The following is a 17241-nucleotide window of genomic DNA, read 5'->3' as shown; positions in this document are numbered from 1 at the left end:
TATTATCATTTAGAATCTTAAATTCTAGAAAAAGGCCAAAAGTACTCTACAAGAATGTAAATATACAGTATTTAATAAAAGTGGTACTCTATTTTGGTATTCTATTCTATTCTGATGGTATTCTATTTTGGTATTCTATTATATTCTGATGATATTCTATTTTGGTATTATATTCTATTCTACTAAATTCTATTTTGGTATTCTATTCTATTCTACTAAATTCTATTTTGGTATTCTATTCTATTCGGATGGTATTCTATTTTGGTATTCTATTCTATTCTGATGGTATTCTATTCATGTGAACAGATGAGTGACCAATCAAACACCGCAGTACATTTTTCCACTCTGATTCAGTCCAACATCAGTTAGCTACAGCTGCTGCAGCAGTCTGTGATTGTAGCCCTGAAGTATGACCCTCTATGGCCCTCCAGGCCTCTATTGGCAGCTCCATTCAGCCCATTTAGTGCCTACTGCTTCCCAGCTTTGACGTGATGTGCTGGGATGATTTCTCCTATTGGCTAGGTGAGGACAGGCTAACTGACTGGATTTAAGCAGACACTTTTTTTTACTATAGGATATTCACTATTCACTCAGCCCATACACTACAGTATTGCACTGTATTTTCACCTGGTATTGTTGTGTATGTGTGTATGTTTATTGATGAGCTGTGTCTTTGTTGTCTATGTAGTTTGTACATGGGTTAAATACATTTGTGCTGTATTTTTCAGCTTGTGTTCTTGAAGGTTTTTTCATTTGTTACTGCAATCTTAGAAACAGATTTTATATTCAGTGTGAAGCTTATTCCAGAACTAGAACTGAGAAGTCATATGGTGATTTGCTATATCAGTAGATACCTACAGTATGTATAGTGTATATATTTTACTGCTGTCTATACATGCAGACTACAGTACAGGTGTATCTTAAAAAAGTTACTTTTCAAAATACCTGTGCTGCAGCAATGGTCAATTGTTAATGTGACAAACTGTGCTTAACAGCAAGTTGGTCTGCAATCATCTAACAATAACAATGTAATAAAATGTGAACTGAAGCGTAAAGAGTATCTGGAAGAGTATAAAAGAGAAAAAAAAGATATATATAAAAAAAAGAGTACTTTAAATAATCCCACAGCACACCCTCCTAATATTATGTCAACTCTGAAAAATGAAATATTTCTAAACTATTCCCCAGACGTTGCAGTTACATCCACTTCTAGCAGCACTTTAAAAAACGTTTTAACTAGCCCAACTGTATTCATCTCTAGTGTATTGGTCTGGGCCTGTATTTATATAAGCGTCTCAGAGTAGGACTGCTGGTCTAGGATGAGTTTTGCCTTTCAGATCATAATGAATAAGATTGCATAAACAGGGAGACCTGATCCTAGATCCTACTCTGAGACTCTTTATGAATACGGGCCCTTAATCCAATGCTCCAATCCTGTAACGTGTTCTCATTCTTTCTGCTGTAATTCTATACAGACTGTTTAGTGTTGTCCTGGAGCTTTTGACCTGTAACATTCTCTTTCTGATGTGTTTCCTGTAACACGTTTCCTCTGGTGTTTCTCTGCAGACTGTTCAGTGTTGTACTGGAGCTTTTGACCAAAGACTCTGTAGAGACGAAGGAGGAGGCAGAGGCGGGTGCGGCTGCAGCAGCGGCAGCGGCAGCGCTCCACCCCTCCGCGCAAGGCCATGGGGGAAAGTCAGGCGGCTTCGACGTCAAAGCCCTCCGGGCCTTCCGTGTACTGCGACCCCTACGCCTGGTCTCAGGAGTGCCCAGTGAGTTACTGCTATCTGACCCTTCACCTTTGACCCCACAACAACACCGACCAGACCTGGGTTCAAATACTATTTGAGATAATTTCAAATACTTTATCTGGGCTCGATTGGGCTTGCCTGACACAATGGAATAGAATAGTTACAAAGAGTACAAACCCCGTCCATCTGGCACTCCAGGCAGGCTAAAGTAAATTTGAAAGGTCTGACACGAACACGGTGTTGTTGTATTGTTGTGAGTGCTGACTGACCCCTCACCTTTGACCCCCATGATGAAACAGGCTGGCTAACCTCTGAAAGTCACTGCATAACACACACCAATAAATAACACTGCGGCAAACTGTGACCTGATATAGCTGGCATTACCTCTACAAGGTTCAATTCAGTCTTCCTCAATCTTGATTTTGTCTTGATGTTTTCCCTCCCCTGTGGTCATGTAGTTCAGTTGCTAAGAAAATGGCGCTAGGAACGCGAAAGTGATAGGTTTGATTCCTATGGCTTCGATTCCCACATCCGCATAATGAATATGTTTACTCAACACTATTTTACTGTATGTTGTTTTGGAGAAAAATGTCCCGAAGTTACATATCTATTAGAAGTCTACTCCTGTCCTGACAGACCCTCCACAGCCCAAACCAGCCCAGCCGTTCCTCTGCATGACAGCAAGTGTTTCTCTCTCAGCTCAGAGTGTGTGTCTGTGGGGTGAAGTCACTAACAGTAACATGTGACCATATGGTCTGTGTGCAGCCCCTCTGGAATGTTCTCTTAAAACAGGCTGTCCAAATCAATGCCCCAGAGACATGAGTTCTCCTGCGAGTGTGTGTGTGTGTGTGTGTGTTTGTGCATGTGTGTGTGTGTGTCTCCCTCACATCCACGAAAACAGACTCTTCGACATTCTGTCCAGATGCACATGCATGCACATGTTTACATACTGTACATCAAGGTTATTATAGTTTTGTGATTTCTATATTGGTTTTGAGGTTTTTATTTGAAATTCAGTTTATTTTCTGTTAGTTTTCAGACTTCATTTACTTTTTATTCAGTTTCAGTTTGATAAAAACATTTATATTTCGTTTTTATATTATTTAATTTCAGTTTTAGGGACAGAAAGTAGCCTAATGCATGGGAGGCTAGAAGCTATATAGCCTATAGCAGGGGTACTCAAGTGCTGTTTGAGAAGGTCCGGTCACACAAATTTCCTAGGTGGCAAAGGTCCGGATAGATATTGTCTTTATCAGCATAGTAACAAACCCCAACCTTGCAACCTATGCAACCTATGCGACCCCAAACTGTTCAAACTATTCACACACTTCTTGTTGGCAAAGAGAACAATTCTACACATGCCATCGAGCGAAGATAAAATGTAGCAGTTTCAAAGCTAATTTCTTGCAATAAAAAAAATTAATCCACATCTTATTTGTGTTCATAATATGAAAAGACATAAGACGTGGATTTTTTTTTATCGTAGGAAATTAGCTTTAAAACTGCTACATTTTATCTTCACTCCCCCCTGTCTCACCTTGTCTTTATCCTGAAATTCTTTGTGGGTGCTGTTCAGATTAACTTTGAAGTTGGTTGGGTTTTTCCATTTTATCTCTGTTCCACACATGCTGTCATCTTCTGACACTACAATAGTTTTTGTCCTTTCCAGCAATGTACACAAAACAATCCCATACAAGGCTTTGCCTTTTGCGACCGACCATTGCTGGTGTTGGGCATGCTGCCGCCATTGTTCACACCTATGGTTCAGGCTCACACTCTGCGCTCGCCCTCTGATTTCTTCCCTGTTAGCGAGTGATAGCGATGCACAAGCTAGGCCTATTTGAAACATCGCCATTACATTTTACATTTTACATTTTAGTCATTTAGCAGATGCTCTTTTCCAGAGCGACTTACAGTTAGTGAGTGCATACATTTTCATACTGGCCCCCTTTGGGAAACGAACCCACAACCCTGGCGTTGCAAGCGCCATGCTCTACCAACTGAGCTACAGGGATGCCATCTACTGGCAGCATTTACCTGCCAGATTCAGAAGCTTGAAAGCCCATTAGAAAAAAAAATACATTCAATTCAAGTAAAACCATTTTTTTAAAGTTTGTTTTGCAGTCAAAGATAATAGTTTCAGTAGTTTTAGTTTTTCAAATGTTTTTCTTAATAATTTTATTTCAGTTTATTTCCAATTTTAGTTTTGATTTTAGTTTCAGTTTTACTATAATAACCGTTTACTATAATAACCTTGCTGTACACACAGGCACACAAGTGCATTCACACACAGACTTACAGTCTTACAAAAACAACCACATACCCACACACATACTTCATACAAACCCTCATAACAGGAGTGGATTGGTGATCCAATGAGCTTGTCCTCCCCATTTCTCCTCCCCACCAGCCTCCACTGACCAATACCAATTCAACCACATACAACATTACTGTAATATACATCATACATACACACTCACACACTCTCTCTCAGACACACACACACACACACACACACCTAGCTATGTCTTCCCTATCTAACCTGTATGTTTGACTCTCTGTAGGTTTACAGGTTGTGTTGAACTCCATTATTAAAGCCATGGTCCCTCTCCTCCACATCGCCCTGCTGGTCCTGTTTGTCATCATCATCTACGCCATCATCGGCCTGGAGCTCTTCATTGGCAAAATGCACGCTACCTGCTTCTTCCCCAGCACAGGTAAGAGCGTGCGCGTGTGTGTGTGTGTGTGTGTGTGTGCATCTTACCATCTGTGTGTGTACATGACTATTGCATTTGTATTTCAGTCTCCCTCTCGGTCTCTCTCTCTCTCCCCCCGCCCCCCCTCTCTGTAGGCATGATAGCAGAGGATGATCCGGCTCCGTGTGCGATCTCAGGGCATGGGCGCCAATGTCCCATCAACGGCACCGAGTGCAGGGAGGGCTGGCACGGCCCCAACAACGGCATCACCAACTTTGACAACTTCCTGTTCGCCATGCTGACCGTGTTCCAGTGTATCACCATGGAGGGCTGGACAGACGTGCTCTACTGGGTGAGGCCCTCTGTCATAGAGATCATATCATTCACTTCTATTTCAGTCTGTGCCCTCTGCGCTCCCTGTGTGGTCTCTGTGTTAACTTTGACCTGCTCATTCCCTCTGAGAGTATCAATAGATTAGTCATTAGGCCTGGAAGTGACTGACATTTCAATGTTAAAGGTTAAAGGTTCAGTCTATATATCTGAGTCCCAGAACCTTCCCTCACCTTTTTTATCACTCTGAACTGTAAAACTAAACTATATACATGCCTTGAGGTTTTTCCCTTGAGGTTTTTCCCTTGAGGTTTTTCCCTTCATCTTGCATTCTTAGCAAACAGTTTTTCTCACCTTTCTCTACCTCTGACTATCCATTCTATTCTCTCTCTCTTCCTCCTCTCTTTCTTCTTCTTCTACTTTCCCCATCTCTCTCTGGTGACGGGTGCCCCTCCAGATGAATGATGCTATGGGTCTAGAGCTTCCATGGGTCTACTTTGTTTCTCTGGTCATCTTCGGCTCCTTCTTTGTTCTAAACCTGGTTCTGGGAGTGTTGAGCGGGTAAGACACCTCTGTCTGTTTCTCTACGTCTGTCTGTCTGTCTACTTGTGTGCCTGCCTGCCTGCCTGCCTGCCTGCCTGCCTGTCTGTCTGTCTGTCTGTCTGTCTGTCTGTCTGTCTGTCTGTCTGTCTGTCTGTCTGTCTGTCTCTCTCTCTATGTCTGTCTGCCTGCCTGTCTGTCTCTCTCTCTACGTCTGTCTGTCTTACCTGTCTGTCTGTCTACCTGGCTCTCTCTCTATGTCTGTCTGCCTGCCTGTCTGTCTCTCTCTCTCGCTACGTCTGTCTGTCTTACCTGTCTGTATGTCTGTCTGTCTACCTGTCTATCTGTCTGTCTGTCTGTATCTATAGGTCTGTCTGTCGGTCTGTCTGTTAACCTGCTGCTCTGGGCTCCAACAGGTGAATGATGCCATCGGCTTTGGAACACCCGCCATCTACTTTGTTAGTCTGATCATTCTGGGCTCCTTTTTCGTGCTTAACCTTGTGCTGGGTGTGCTCAGTGGGTAAGAGGTGGAGGGGGCTGTGTGCTGGGTGTCGAGTGCTCTGCAGTGGGGTGTGGGCTGTGTGTGTGTGTGTGTGTGTGTGTGTGTGTGTGTGTGTGTGTGTGTGTGTGTGTGTGTGTGTGTGTGTGCTGTGCGGGGTGAAACAAGGAACGACAATGGTGTGGCTTGCAGTGTGTGGTGTTGGGGAATGGTGAGAAAGTCTCAGGGAGACAGAGAACAGATATGGAAATACTCAGTCACTGGTAATACAGTATTCCATTTGATATTGAATTCTGACTGATGCTGTTTCACTGCCCTGGCCACCACGAGTATAACCTTTGTTGACCTCTCACTCATTTTGTGTTGTGTTTCCGTGTCACAGCAACCTTTAGCAAAGGGAGCCGTTTTCCCCCACCCCTGTCACCACCACCACCCAACTTCCTGAGAGATAAATTCATCTCATTCCTCACCTTCACTCCCTCCTCAGCCTCACTTCCTAAGCTCTCTCTCTCCAAATGCATCAAGCCCAGTCTACTGCTGCTTCCATTCCCTTGCATTGGGGAGGAAGTGTTAGTGGGGGTGGGATGTTAGTTCATAATTAAGCATTAATGTGTGGTATATAGCCAATATACCACGGCTAAGGGCTGTTCTTACGCACGACGCAACACAGAGTGCCTGGACACAGCCCTTAGCCGTGTAATATTGGCCATATACCACAAACCCCCGAGGTGCCTTACTGCTATTATAAACTGGTTACCAACGTAATTAGAAGAGTAAAAATAATTTTTTGGTCATACCCATGGTATACGGTGGGTCTCATTTAAGAGAAAATTGTATTACGGTTCCAGTTAACTTTAACATTCAGTAATTGTAGATGATTACAGTAATTAATATGTCATACTGTAATATGCTATGAGTGGGACTGATTATTCAAGTAGCAACTTACATAGCAACAAGACCCACTGGGCAAAACAAAACAGCTAAAGGATCGTTTGTTTTTACAAACTGACATATTAATTTAAAATATGGCTACATGTTATATTTTCACATTCATAGCGTATTATAGGCACTCCAGCGTACACCTTTTGGTGTCTCTGTTAACTGTTCATTTGAATGACTGAACGTTTCCCTGAAGCTATTGCACCCACAATAATGGCCAGTAGTCATCAGCTTGCATGTGGTTTTGTGTGTGTTTCTGATTCCTGTGTGAAAATAGTATTACATTCTGAGTACATGCCAGTAACCACTCCCCCCATTGGTCGGTCTCTGCATCGTCTTCATCTCCTGTTGTTATTGAAAGGTGTCCATCCCCCTCCAGTGGCTAGGCTAGGATTAGGAAAAGTACACAGGCTACCAGAAGTCATAGGGATACACAGGCTACCAGAGGTCATAAGGCTACACAGGCTACCAGAGGTCATAGGGCTACACAGGCTACCAGAGGTCATAGGGCTACAAAGGCTACCAGAGGTCATAGGGCTACACAGGCTACCAGAGGTCATAAGGCTTCACAGGCTACCAGAGGTCATAGGGCTACACAGGCTACCAGAGGTCATAGGGCTACACAGGCTACCAGAGGTCATAGGGCTACACAGGCTACCAGAAGTCATAGGGATACACAGGCTACCAGGGGTCATAAGGCTACACAGGCTACCAGAGGTCATAGGGATACACAGGCTACCAGAGGTCATAAGGCTACACAGGCTACCAGAGGTCATAGGGCTACACAGGCTACCAGAGGTCATAGGGATACACAGGCTACCAGAGGTCATAGGGCTACACAGGCTACCAGAGGTCATAGGGCTACACAGGCTACCAGAGGTCATAGGGCTACACAGGCTACCATAAGTCATAGGGATACACAGGCTACCAGAGGTCATAAGGCTACACAGGCTACCAGAGGTCATAGGCATACACAGGCTACCAGAGGTCATAGGGCTACACAGGCTACCAGAGGTCATAGGGCTACACAGGCTACCAGAGGTCATAGGGCTACACAGGCTACCAGAGGTCATAGGGATACACAGGCTACCAGTAGTCATAGGGCTACACAGGCTACCAGAGGTCATAAAGGATACACAGGCTACCAGAGGTCATAGGGCTACACAGGCAACCAGAGGTCATAGGGATACACAGGCTACCAGAGGTCATAGGGATACACAGGCTACACAGGCTACCAGAGGTCATAGGGCTACACAGGCTACCAGAGGTCATAGGGATACACAGGCTACCAGAGGTCATAGGGATACACAGGCTATCAGAGGTCATAAGGCTACACAGGCTACCAGAGGTCATAGGATACACAGGCTACCAGAGGTCATAAGGGTACACAGGCTACCAGATGTCATAGGGCTACACAGGCCTCCAGTGGCTAGGCTACGGTTAGGAAGTCTACACAGGCTATCAGAGGTCAAAAGTAGTGCACTATATAGGGAATAGGGTGCCATTTGGGCCAGCGATATACAGTATAATAGAAGGAGCAGTGCTCCAGTGTATTGATGTGTTATACTGTTAGGAACTGGATACGCAGCCATGCTTTGGTATCATATTGTCATCACGTTGACTGTCTGAAGGACACAGTTGGATTGAGCCCTCATTGCCCATTCAGTATGAACTAACTGAATTACATTTTGAATACAAATTGTGTGGTGAGGTGTTACTGAGTCTGAGCATGTGTTTGTGTGTGATTTTGCGTGTGGCGCATTTGTGTGTTTGTATGTTGCGTATGCATTTACTAACGTGTGTGTATTCTGCCTGCCTGCCTGTGTGCTTGCGTGTGTGTGGTTGCGTGTGTGTGTGTGTGTGTGCTTCTGTGTGTGTGTGTACCCACAGAGAGTTCTCCAAGGAGAGAGAGAAGGCCAAGGCCAGAGGAGACTTCCAGAAGCTGAGAGAGAAGCAGCAGCTAGAGGAGGACCTGAAGGGCTACCTGGACTGGATCACTCAGGCCGAGGACATCGACCCTGACAACGAGGACGAGGAGGGCAACGAGGAGGGCAAACGCAACCGTAAGCACCCTGCAACACACACACTACCCTGCAACACACACTACCCTGCAACACAAACACTACCCTGCAACACACACACTACCCTGCAACACACACACTACCCTGCAACACACACACTACCCTGCAACACACACACTACCCTGCAACACTCACACTACCCTGCAACACTCACACTACCCTGCAACACTCACACTACCCTGCAACACACACACTACCCTGCAACACACACACTACCCTGCAACACACACACTACCCTGCAACACACACACTACCCTGCAACACTCACACTACCCTGCAACACTCACACTACCCTGCAACACTCACACTACCCTGCAACACTCACACTACCCTGCAACACTCACACTACCCTGCAACACTCACACTACCCTGCAACACTCACACTACCCTGCAACACACACACTACCCTGCAACACACACACTACCCTGCAACACACACACCACCCTGCAACACACACACTACCCTGCAACACTCACACTACCCTGCAACACTGACACTACCCTGCAACACTCACACTACCCTGCAACACACACACTACCCTGCAACACTCAAACTACCCTGCAACACACACACTACCCTGCAACACTCACACTACCCTGCAACACTGACACTACCCTGCAACACTCACACGACCATGCAACACTCAACACTACGCTGCAACACTCACACTACCCTAAAACACACACACTACCCTGCAACACACACTACTACCCTGCAACACACACAGTACCCTGCAACACACACACACTACCCTAAAACACACACACACACTACCCTGCAACACACACACTACCCTGCAACACACACACTACCCTGCAACACACACACCACCCTGCAACACACACACTACCCTGCAACACACACACTACCCTGCAACACACACACTACCCTGCAACACACACACCACCCTGCAACACACACACTACCCTGCAACACACACACCACCCTGCAACACACACACTACCCTGCAACACTCACACTACCCTGCAACACTCACACTACGCTGCAACACTCACACTACCCTGCAACACACACACCACCCTGCAACACACACACCACCCTGCAACACACACACTACCCTGCAACACACACACTACCCTGCAACACACACACTACCCTGCAACACACACACCACCCTGCAACACACACACTACCCTGCAACACTCACACTACGCTGCAACACTCACACTACCCTGCAACACTCACACTACCCTGCAACACACACACTACCCTGCAACACACACACACTACCCAGCAACACACACACGCTACCCTAAAACACACACACACACTACCCTGCAACACACACACACTACCCTGCAACACACACACACTACCCTGCAACACACACACTACCCTGCAACACACACACTACCCTGCAACACTCACACTACCCTGCAACACTCACACTACGCTGCAACACTCACACTACCCTAAAACACACACACTACCCTGCAACACACACACACTACCCTAAAACACACACACACACACACTACCCTGCAACACACACACTACCCTGCAATACACACACACTACCCAGCAACACACACACACTACCCTGCATCACACACACACTACCCTGCAACACACACACTACCCCAAAACACACACTACCCTAAAACACACACACTACCCTAAAACACACACACACTACCCTAAAACACACACAACCCCAAAACACACACTACCCCAAAACACACACTACCCTAAAACACACACACACACTACCCTAAAACACACACACACTACCCTGCAACACACACACACTACCCTAAAACACACACACACTACCCTGCAACACACACACACTACCCTAAAACACACACACACTACCCTGCAACACACACACTACCCTAAAACACACACGCACTACCCTGCAACACACACACACTACCCTAAAACACACACAACCCCAAAACACACACTACCCTAAAACACACACACTACCCCAAAACACACACTACCCTAAAACACACACACACACTACCCTAAAACACACACACACACTACCCTGCAACACACACACACTACCCTAAAACACACACAACCCCAAAACACACACTACCCTAAAACACACACAACCCCAAAACACACACTACCCTAAAACACACACACTACCCCAAAACACACACTACCCTAAAACACACACACTACCCCAAAACACACACTACCCTAAAACACACACACCCTATCCTAAAACACACACACACACACACACTACCCTAAAACACACACACACACTACCCTAAAACATACACACTACCCTAAAACACACACTACCCCAAAACACACACTACCCCAAAACACACACTACCCCAAAACACACACTACCCTAAAACATACACACTACCCCAAAACACACACACACAGTGCAAGTGCAGCCAGTGAGTGTACCTGTGTACAACAGAAAGACTCAGAGAGACTACAGTATGGGAGGCATGTTGTTTAGGGAAATATAGCTACTGAAGGTTTCCAGTGTGACCTGCTCTTTTGCAGTCCTGTAGCTCTCATTGGCTACATACTGTAATTCTGTGTTCAGGGTTACTGTGTTAAATCCACACACACACACACACACACACACACACACACACACACACACACACACACACACACACACTAAAATACTGCACACTCGCACACACACAAACACACACACACACACTAAAATACTACACACACCACACACACACGGCAAAGCAGATAATATAGATTTGGTGAGCCACAGTCCCCTGTAATGTAGGTCAGTGTAGGGAGATGAAGCCAAAAGATCAAGGTTGTTTTAAAAAAAAAGATTACATACATAATCTGTGTCACGGCTGCACTGTGAGTCAGGTGATTACATTCTCTCACTCACTCTGTCTAGACACACACACACACACACACACACACACACACACGTGCACACACACACGCGCACGCACACACACACACACACACACACACAGACAGACATAGACACACACACACTCCTACATGTACAACTATATTAACCACTATATCTTGTAATCAGCCCGTAATATTGTTGTCAACTATTGTTATGACTCTAAAGCATATCTATATCAGGTGTGTGAGGTGCACTATACAGCCTTCCTCAGTTCACACCATAGTACTGTTAGTGGAGCTCTCTGTGTGTACCAGTTGAGTTAGTCTGAGAAGGGAAAAAGGGATAAATCATATTACTTGAGCAGAAGAAAGACTGTAATCCAAATCCTCTTTATATAAGCAGCACATGATGCAGAACAGAACAGCAAAACTGCTATTGCCCCTCCATACAGCTTTAGTACTGTACCCTCCCTCCCTATCAACCAGATACTGCTACTGCCCCTCCATACAGCTTTAGTACTGTACCCTCCCTCCCTATCAACCAGATACTGCTACTGCCCCTCCATACAGCTTTAGTACTGTACCCTCCCTCCCTATCAACCAGATACTGCTACTGCCCCTCCATACAGCTTTAGTACTGTACCCTCCCTCCCTATCAACCAGATACTGCTACTGCCCCTCCATACAGCTTTAGTACTGTACCCTCCCTCCCTATCAACCAGATACTGCTACTGCCCCTCCATACAGCTTTAGTACTGTACCCTCCCTCCCTATCAACCAGATACTGCTACTGCCCCTCCATACAGCTTTAGTACTGTACCCTCCCTCCCTATCAACCAGATACTGCTACTGCCCCTCCATACAGCTTTAGTACTGTACCCTCCCTCCCTATCAACCAGATACTGCTACTGCCCCTCCATACAGCTTTAGTACTGTACCCTCCCTCCCTATCAACCAGATACTGCTACTGCCCCTCCATACAGCTTTAGTACTGTACCCTCCCTCCCTATCAACCAGATACTGCTACTGCCCCTCCATACAGCTTTAGTACTGTACCCTCCCTCCCTATCAACCAGATACTGCTACTGCCCCTCCATACAGCTTTAGTACTGTACCCTCCCTCCCTATCAACCAGATACTGCTACTGCCCCTCCATACAGCTTTAGTACTGTACCCTCCCTCCCTATCAACCAGATACTGCTACTGCCCCTCCATACAGCTTTAGTACTGTACCCTCCCTCCCTATCAACCAGATACTGCTACTGCCCCTCCATACAGCTTTAGTACTGTACCCTCCCTCCCTATCAACCAGATACTGCTACTGCCCCTCCATACAGCTTTAGTACTGTACCCTCCCTCCCTATCAACCAGATACTGCTACTGCCCCTCCATACAGCTTTAGTACTGTACCCTCCCTCCCTATCAACCAGATACTGCTACTGCCCCTCCATACAGCTTTAGTACTGTACCCTCCCTCCCTATCAACCAGATACTGCTACTGCCCCTCCATACAGCTTTAGTACTGTACCCTCCCTCCCTATCAACCAGATACTGCTACTGCCCCTCCATACAGCTTTAGTACTGTACCCTCCCTCCCTATCAACCAGATACTGCTACTGCCCCTCCATACAGCTTTAGTACTGTACCCTCCCTCCCTATCAACCAGATACTGCTACTGCCCCTCCATACAGCTTTAGTACTGTACCCTCCCTCCCTATCAACCAGATACTGCTACTGCCCCTCCATACAGCTTTAGTACTGTACCCTCCCTCCCTATCAACCAGATACTGCTACTGCCCCTCCATACAGCTTTAGTACTGTACCCTCCCTCCCTATCAACCAGATACTGCTACTGCCCCTCCATACAGCTTTAGTTTAGTATATCTCTCTCCACCATCCCTTCCTATGAACCAGAGAGCAGCACTACACCACTACACTATCTCTCAGTCCCCAGTCTCCCTCCCCTAGAAAGTACAGAGCTCTAGATTAGAATCACGCCTCTTTCACTGCTTAACTTTAGAGCCGTATCTCTCCTGTACTCTCTACAAACTCCAGAGCTTCAGTACGGTCCCAGTCCCTCTCCTGTTTACCAAGTAGGGAGATTTAGTCAAGCATCTCTGCCATACTTCCAAATACACTGTTTTACTTAGACATTTCTCGTTCTATTGTCAATAACTGGATTTCAGTCCCTCCAGGATTCTGCGATTCTGTTATCACAATTGTTTTTGCAAAATCAACAATCCCCTGCATATTATGCGAGGGCTTGCAAATTTGACCAATCACTGCACATTTACCACAGAATATGGTTAAATCAAGCCACGCATAAACAACGTTTTTCCCTCGTCATTGCATTTTCGTGACAAATTGGACAAAATCATCACATATTCCCATGCAAAATGTCAGAATTGCGCAGCAAAATCATTAATTTGGCCCACAAAAAATCCCTGCGAAATCCTGGAGGGAAGGGGATTTAGTAATTGAACCTTCAAACCAAGTAAGGTAAGATATAATAAATTGTAGTAAATTATAGTAAAGTATAGCAAAGTATAGTAAAATATAGTCAATTATAGTCAAGGATAGTCAAGTATAGTAAAATATAGTAAAGTATAGTCAAGGATAGTCAAGTATAGTCAAGGATAGTCAAGTATAGTAAAATATAGTAAAGTATAGTCAAGGATAGTCAAGTATAGTAAAATATAGTAAAGTATAGTCAAGGATAGTCAATTATAGTCAAGGATAGTCAAGTATAGTAAAATATAGTAAAGTATAGTCAAGGATAGTCAAGTATAGTAAAATATAGTAAAGTATAGTCAAGGATAGTCAATTATAGTCAAGGATAGTCAAGTATAGTAAAATATAGTAAAGTATAGTCAAGGATAGTCAAGTATAGTCAAGGATAGTCAAGTATAGTCAAGGATAGTCAAGTATAGTCAAGGATAGTCAAGTATAGTCAAGGGTAGTCAAGTATAGTATACTAAAGCAAGTAAAGGATTAGCACAGGATTATCACCACTGCCTCCATTCACACACAGTTAACAGAACTAGTAACTGGATAGTAACATGATAGGAGATATGTATGGTAAGAGTAGCATCTTCAGTATGTAGGGGTCTCAGAAGAGAGCCTTCTAGTGCTGGGAATGCTTGGCACTGGGCTGAAGGTTGGGGTTAAAGGTCAGGGGTTATAATAACATGGATCCCTTGGCGGTGCCAGCTTGTGAAATGCATCACCCTGGCTTTTCTGTGTCTGTCACCGTACCCGGCCATGACATGAGAGACTGTATACTAACATATACACTGAGTGTACAAAACATTAAGAACACCTGCTCTTTCCATGAAATAGACTGACCAGGTGAATCAAGTTTCAAGTTTTAATGTCACATGCACAAGTACAGTGAAATGCCTTTCTAAAAAAAGTATAATTCCAGGTGAATTCCAGGTGAAAGCTATGATCCCTTATTGATGTCACTTGTTAAATCCACTTCAATCAGTGTAGATGAAGGGGAGGAGACAGGTTAAAGAAGGATTTATAAGCCTTGAGACAATTGAGACATGGATTGTGTATGTGTGCCATTCAGAGGGTGAATGGGCAAGGCAAAAGATTGAAGTGCCTTTGAACGGGGTATGGTAGTAGGTGCCAGGCTGCTTCAAGAACTGCAATGCTGCTGGGTTTTTAATGCTCAACAGTTTGCGTGTGTATCAAGAATAGTCCACCACCTAAAGGACATCCAGCCTAGGAAGGTGTTCTTAATGTTTTGTACACTCAGTGTACATGTGAATGCTGTTAATTTGCATTACAGCATGTTAGTACAGACTCTAGAGCTACTGTACTGTTCTGTATGACCCCCCCCCCCCTCCCCCCCTCCCCGGCCTGCAGGTGCTAGCTTCCTGTCATGTGACTAACAGTTGTCCATCTTCCTCTTCTGCTCCTCTTCAGTGTCTACTACAGTCCATGCTACTGGTGTCAGTGTCAGTGGTGCTGGTGTTGTCAGTCAGTGTCGCTGTTGCCAGCTGTACTGGGTCGTTCCACGAAAATAGTGCCTTTAAGTAGAAATTGTGCACCAATATTGAATTTTAAAAAACTGTTATATTAAATGAAGTTCCCTTTAATATAGACCACATTGAGAATTGAATAAAACAGATTTTTAATATGAATAAAGGTTTGCTAAAGGCTTGCAAAATTCAGCGTTTTGACATGTCCCTCCATCAACCCTGTGCCACTTCTAGGAATATTTTAATGCACTTAATCCCAAAAGTTTTACCATCATTGTAAAGTTCTTGTTATTTTGTTGCTTTGACAACGTCATTTCTGAAGATTATTATTTATATCATGTAATTTGTGATTAATTTACGTCTGTCCCTCATTTTAAGGTCAACCATGTTACGTGAACTGAATTCTCGTTTTAATAGGGTGAAACTATCCCCACCAAAAATGCTCAATTCATTGAACATCTATAGTCAAATCATACAGAAAAGCAGGTGAGCTGGTTCTACTCTTTTTGGCAATTGTCTGGTGTTTTGTGGTGGAAAAATAAGCAGGTCGAGCATAACATGTCAACCCTGTTACCTACCCATAGATAGACAGGCTAGAAATGTTTTAACAATGTATTTTACTTGCATTCAATTGCCCCTCCCTGTTGCACACAACAAGCTTCCATTGCTCCTGTCACAAGCAGAGTTATGGCTTAACAGATTTAAGCCTGTTACTTTATTTGGCCCTTAATAGCCACTTACTATCTCATTAAGATGGTAAAATGTGTTTTTATGAAGTTGAACATGTGCTCTTTATAACAGCATGTTAAAATTAGGTGAAATCAAACGTTTTTTGTAACCAAGTTACACTTCTCGAAAGGCACCGAATTGGTGGAACGACCCTACTATTATTGTTGCTGTTACGGTTGTTGTTGTTGTTGTTGTTGTTGTTGTGGTGCATTGTTACTGTGCTGCTCTAACCCGTCTTGATAGAGGCCCATTCTCGCCCCCATGTTTCTCTGCTGTGCCATCTGCTGTCTGAATGCATGGGCTTGCATGCATTAAACATGAAGGGGTGACTCTGGCTGACCTCACAGAGAAGAAGAAAGGAAGCAGGTTTGGGTGGTTCAGCCTGTCCTCCGACACTCATGGTAAATCCCCTGGTTTTCCCTTCCACATTGAAAAAGTGTGCGTGTGTGCGTGAGCAAGCTTGTGTGTGTGTGTGTGTGTGGATGAGTGAGCATGCGCGCGTGAGCTTGTGTGTTTGTGTATGTATTTGTTTGTTTGGGTGTGCCTGTGTGTACACCTCTGTGTGTCTGCAGCCTAATGTCTGCAGCATAATGTCTGCAGCATAATGTCTGCAGCCTAATGTCTGCAGCATAATGTCTGCAGCCTAATGTCTGCAGCCTAATCGCCCTGCTTGTGCTTTGCTATTGTGATTGACCCTTCTGTTTGAGCATCACTATCTTTTTGATCTTGCTTTTCCTTTTGTATTCTTTCTTTTTGATAAAGCCTCTCCCTGCAGGCTGTCTCCTGCTGTTTTATGACTCAATGAGCCCAGACTCTCTTATCCCCTGTGAGGGGAGTCAGATGAGGAGCATCAGGCAGCA

The 17241-nt window shown here is 44.7% G+C and overlaps 1 protein-coding gene across 1 annotated transcript in view; it reads left to right on the top strand.

Annotated features, from left to right (window-relative positions):
- Positions 1-17241, top strand: part of LOC311134066 (voltage-dependent L-type calcium channel subunit alpha-1D-like) — a gene marked incomplete at both ends in the record, with an annotated part of 81822 nt that overhangs the window by 24617 nt on the left and 39964 nt on the right. The window contains 6 exons of the mRNA XM_084167662.1: positions 1567-1772; positions 4316-4468; positions 4603-4799; positions 5235-5338; positions 8646-8818; positions 16705-16782. Of these exons, the coding sequence (XP_084023788.1) occupies positions 1567-1772; positions 4316-4468; positions 4603-4799; positions 5235-5338; positions 8646-8818; positions 16705-16782 (911 nt within the window). The remainder of the gene's footprint in view (positions 1-1566; positions 1773-4315; positions 4469-4602; positions 4800-5234; positions 5339-8645; positions 8819-16704; positions 16783-17241) is intronic.

This window comes from Coregonus lavaretus (assembly GCF_964263955.1).
Source record: "Coregonus lavaretus genome assembly, chromosome: 8".
In the NCBI taxonomy this organism is placed as follows: Eukaryota; Metazoa; Chordata; class Actinopteri; order Salmoniformes; family Salmonidae; genus Coregonus; species Coregonus lavaretus.
The sequence above is the reverse complement of the archived record's forward strand: the minus strand, read 5'-3'. Positions and strand labels throughout refer to the sequence as shown.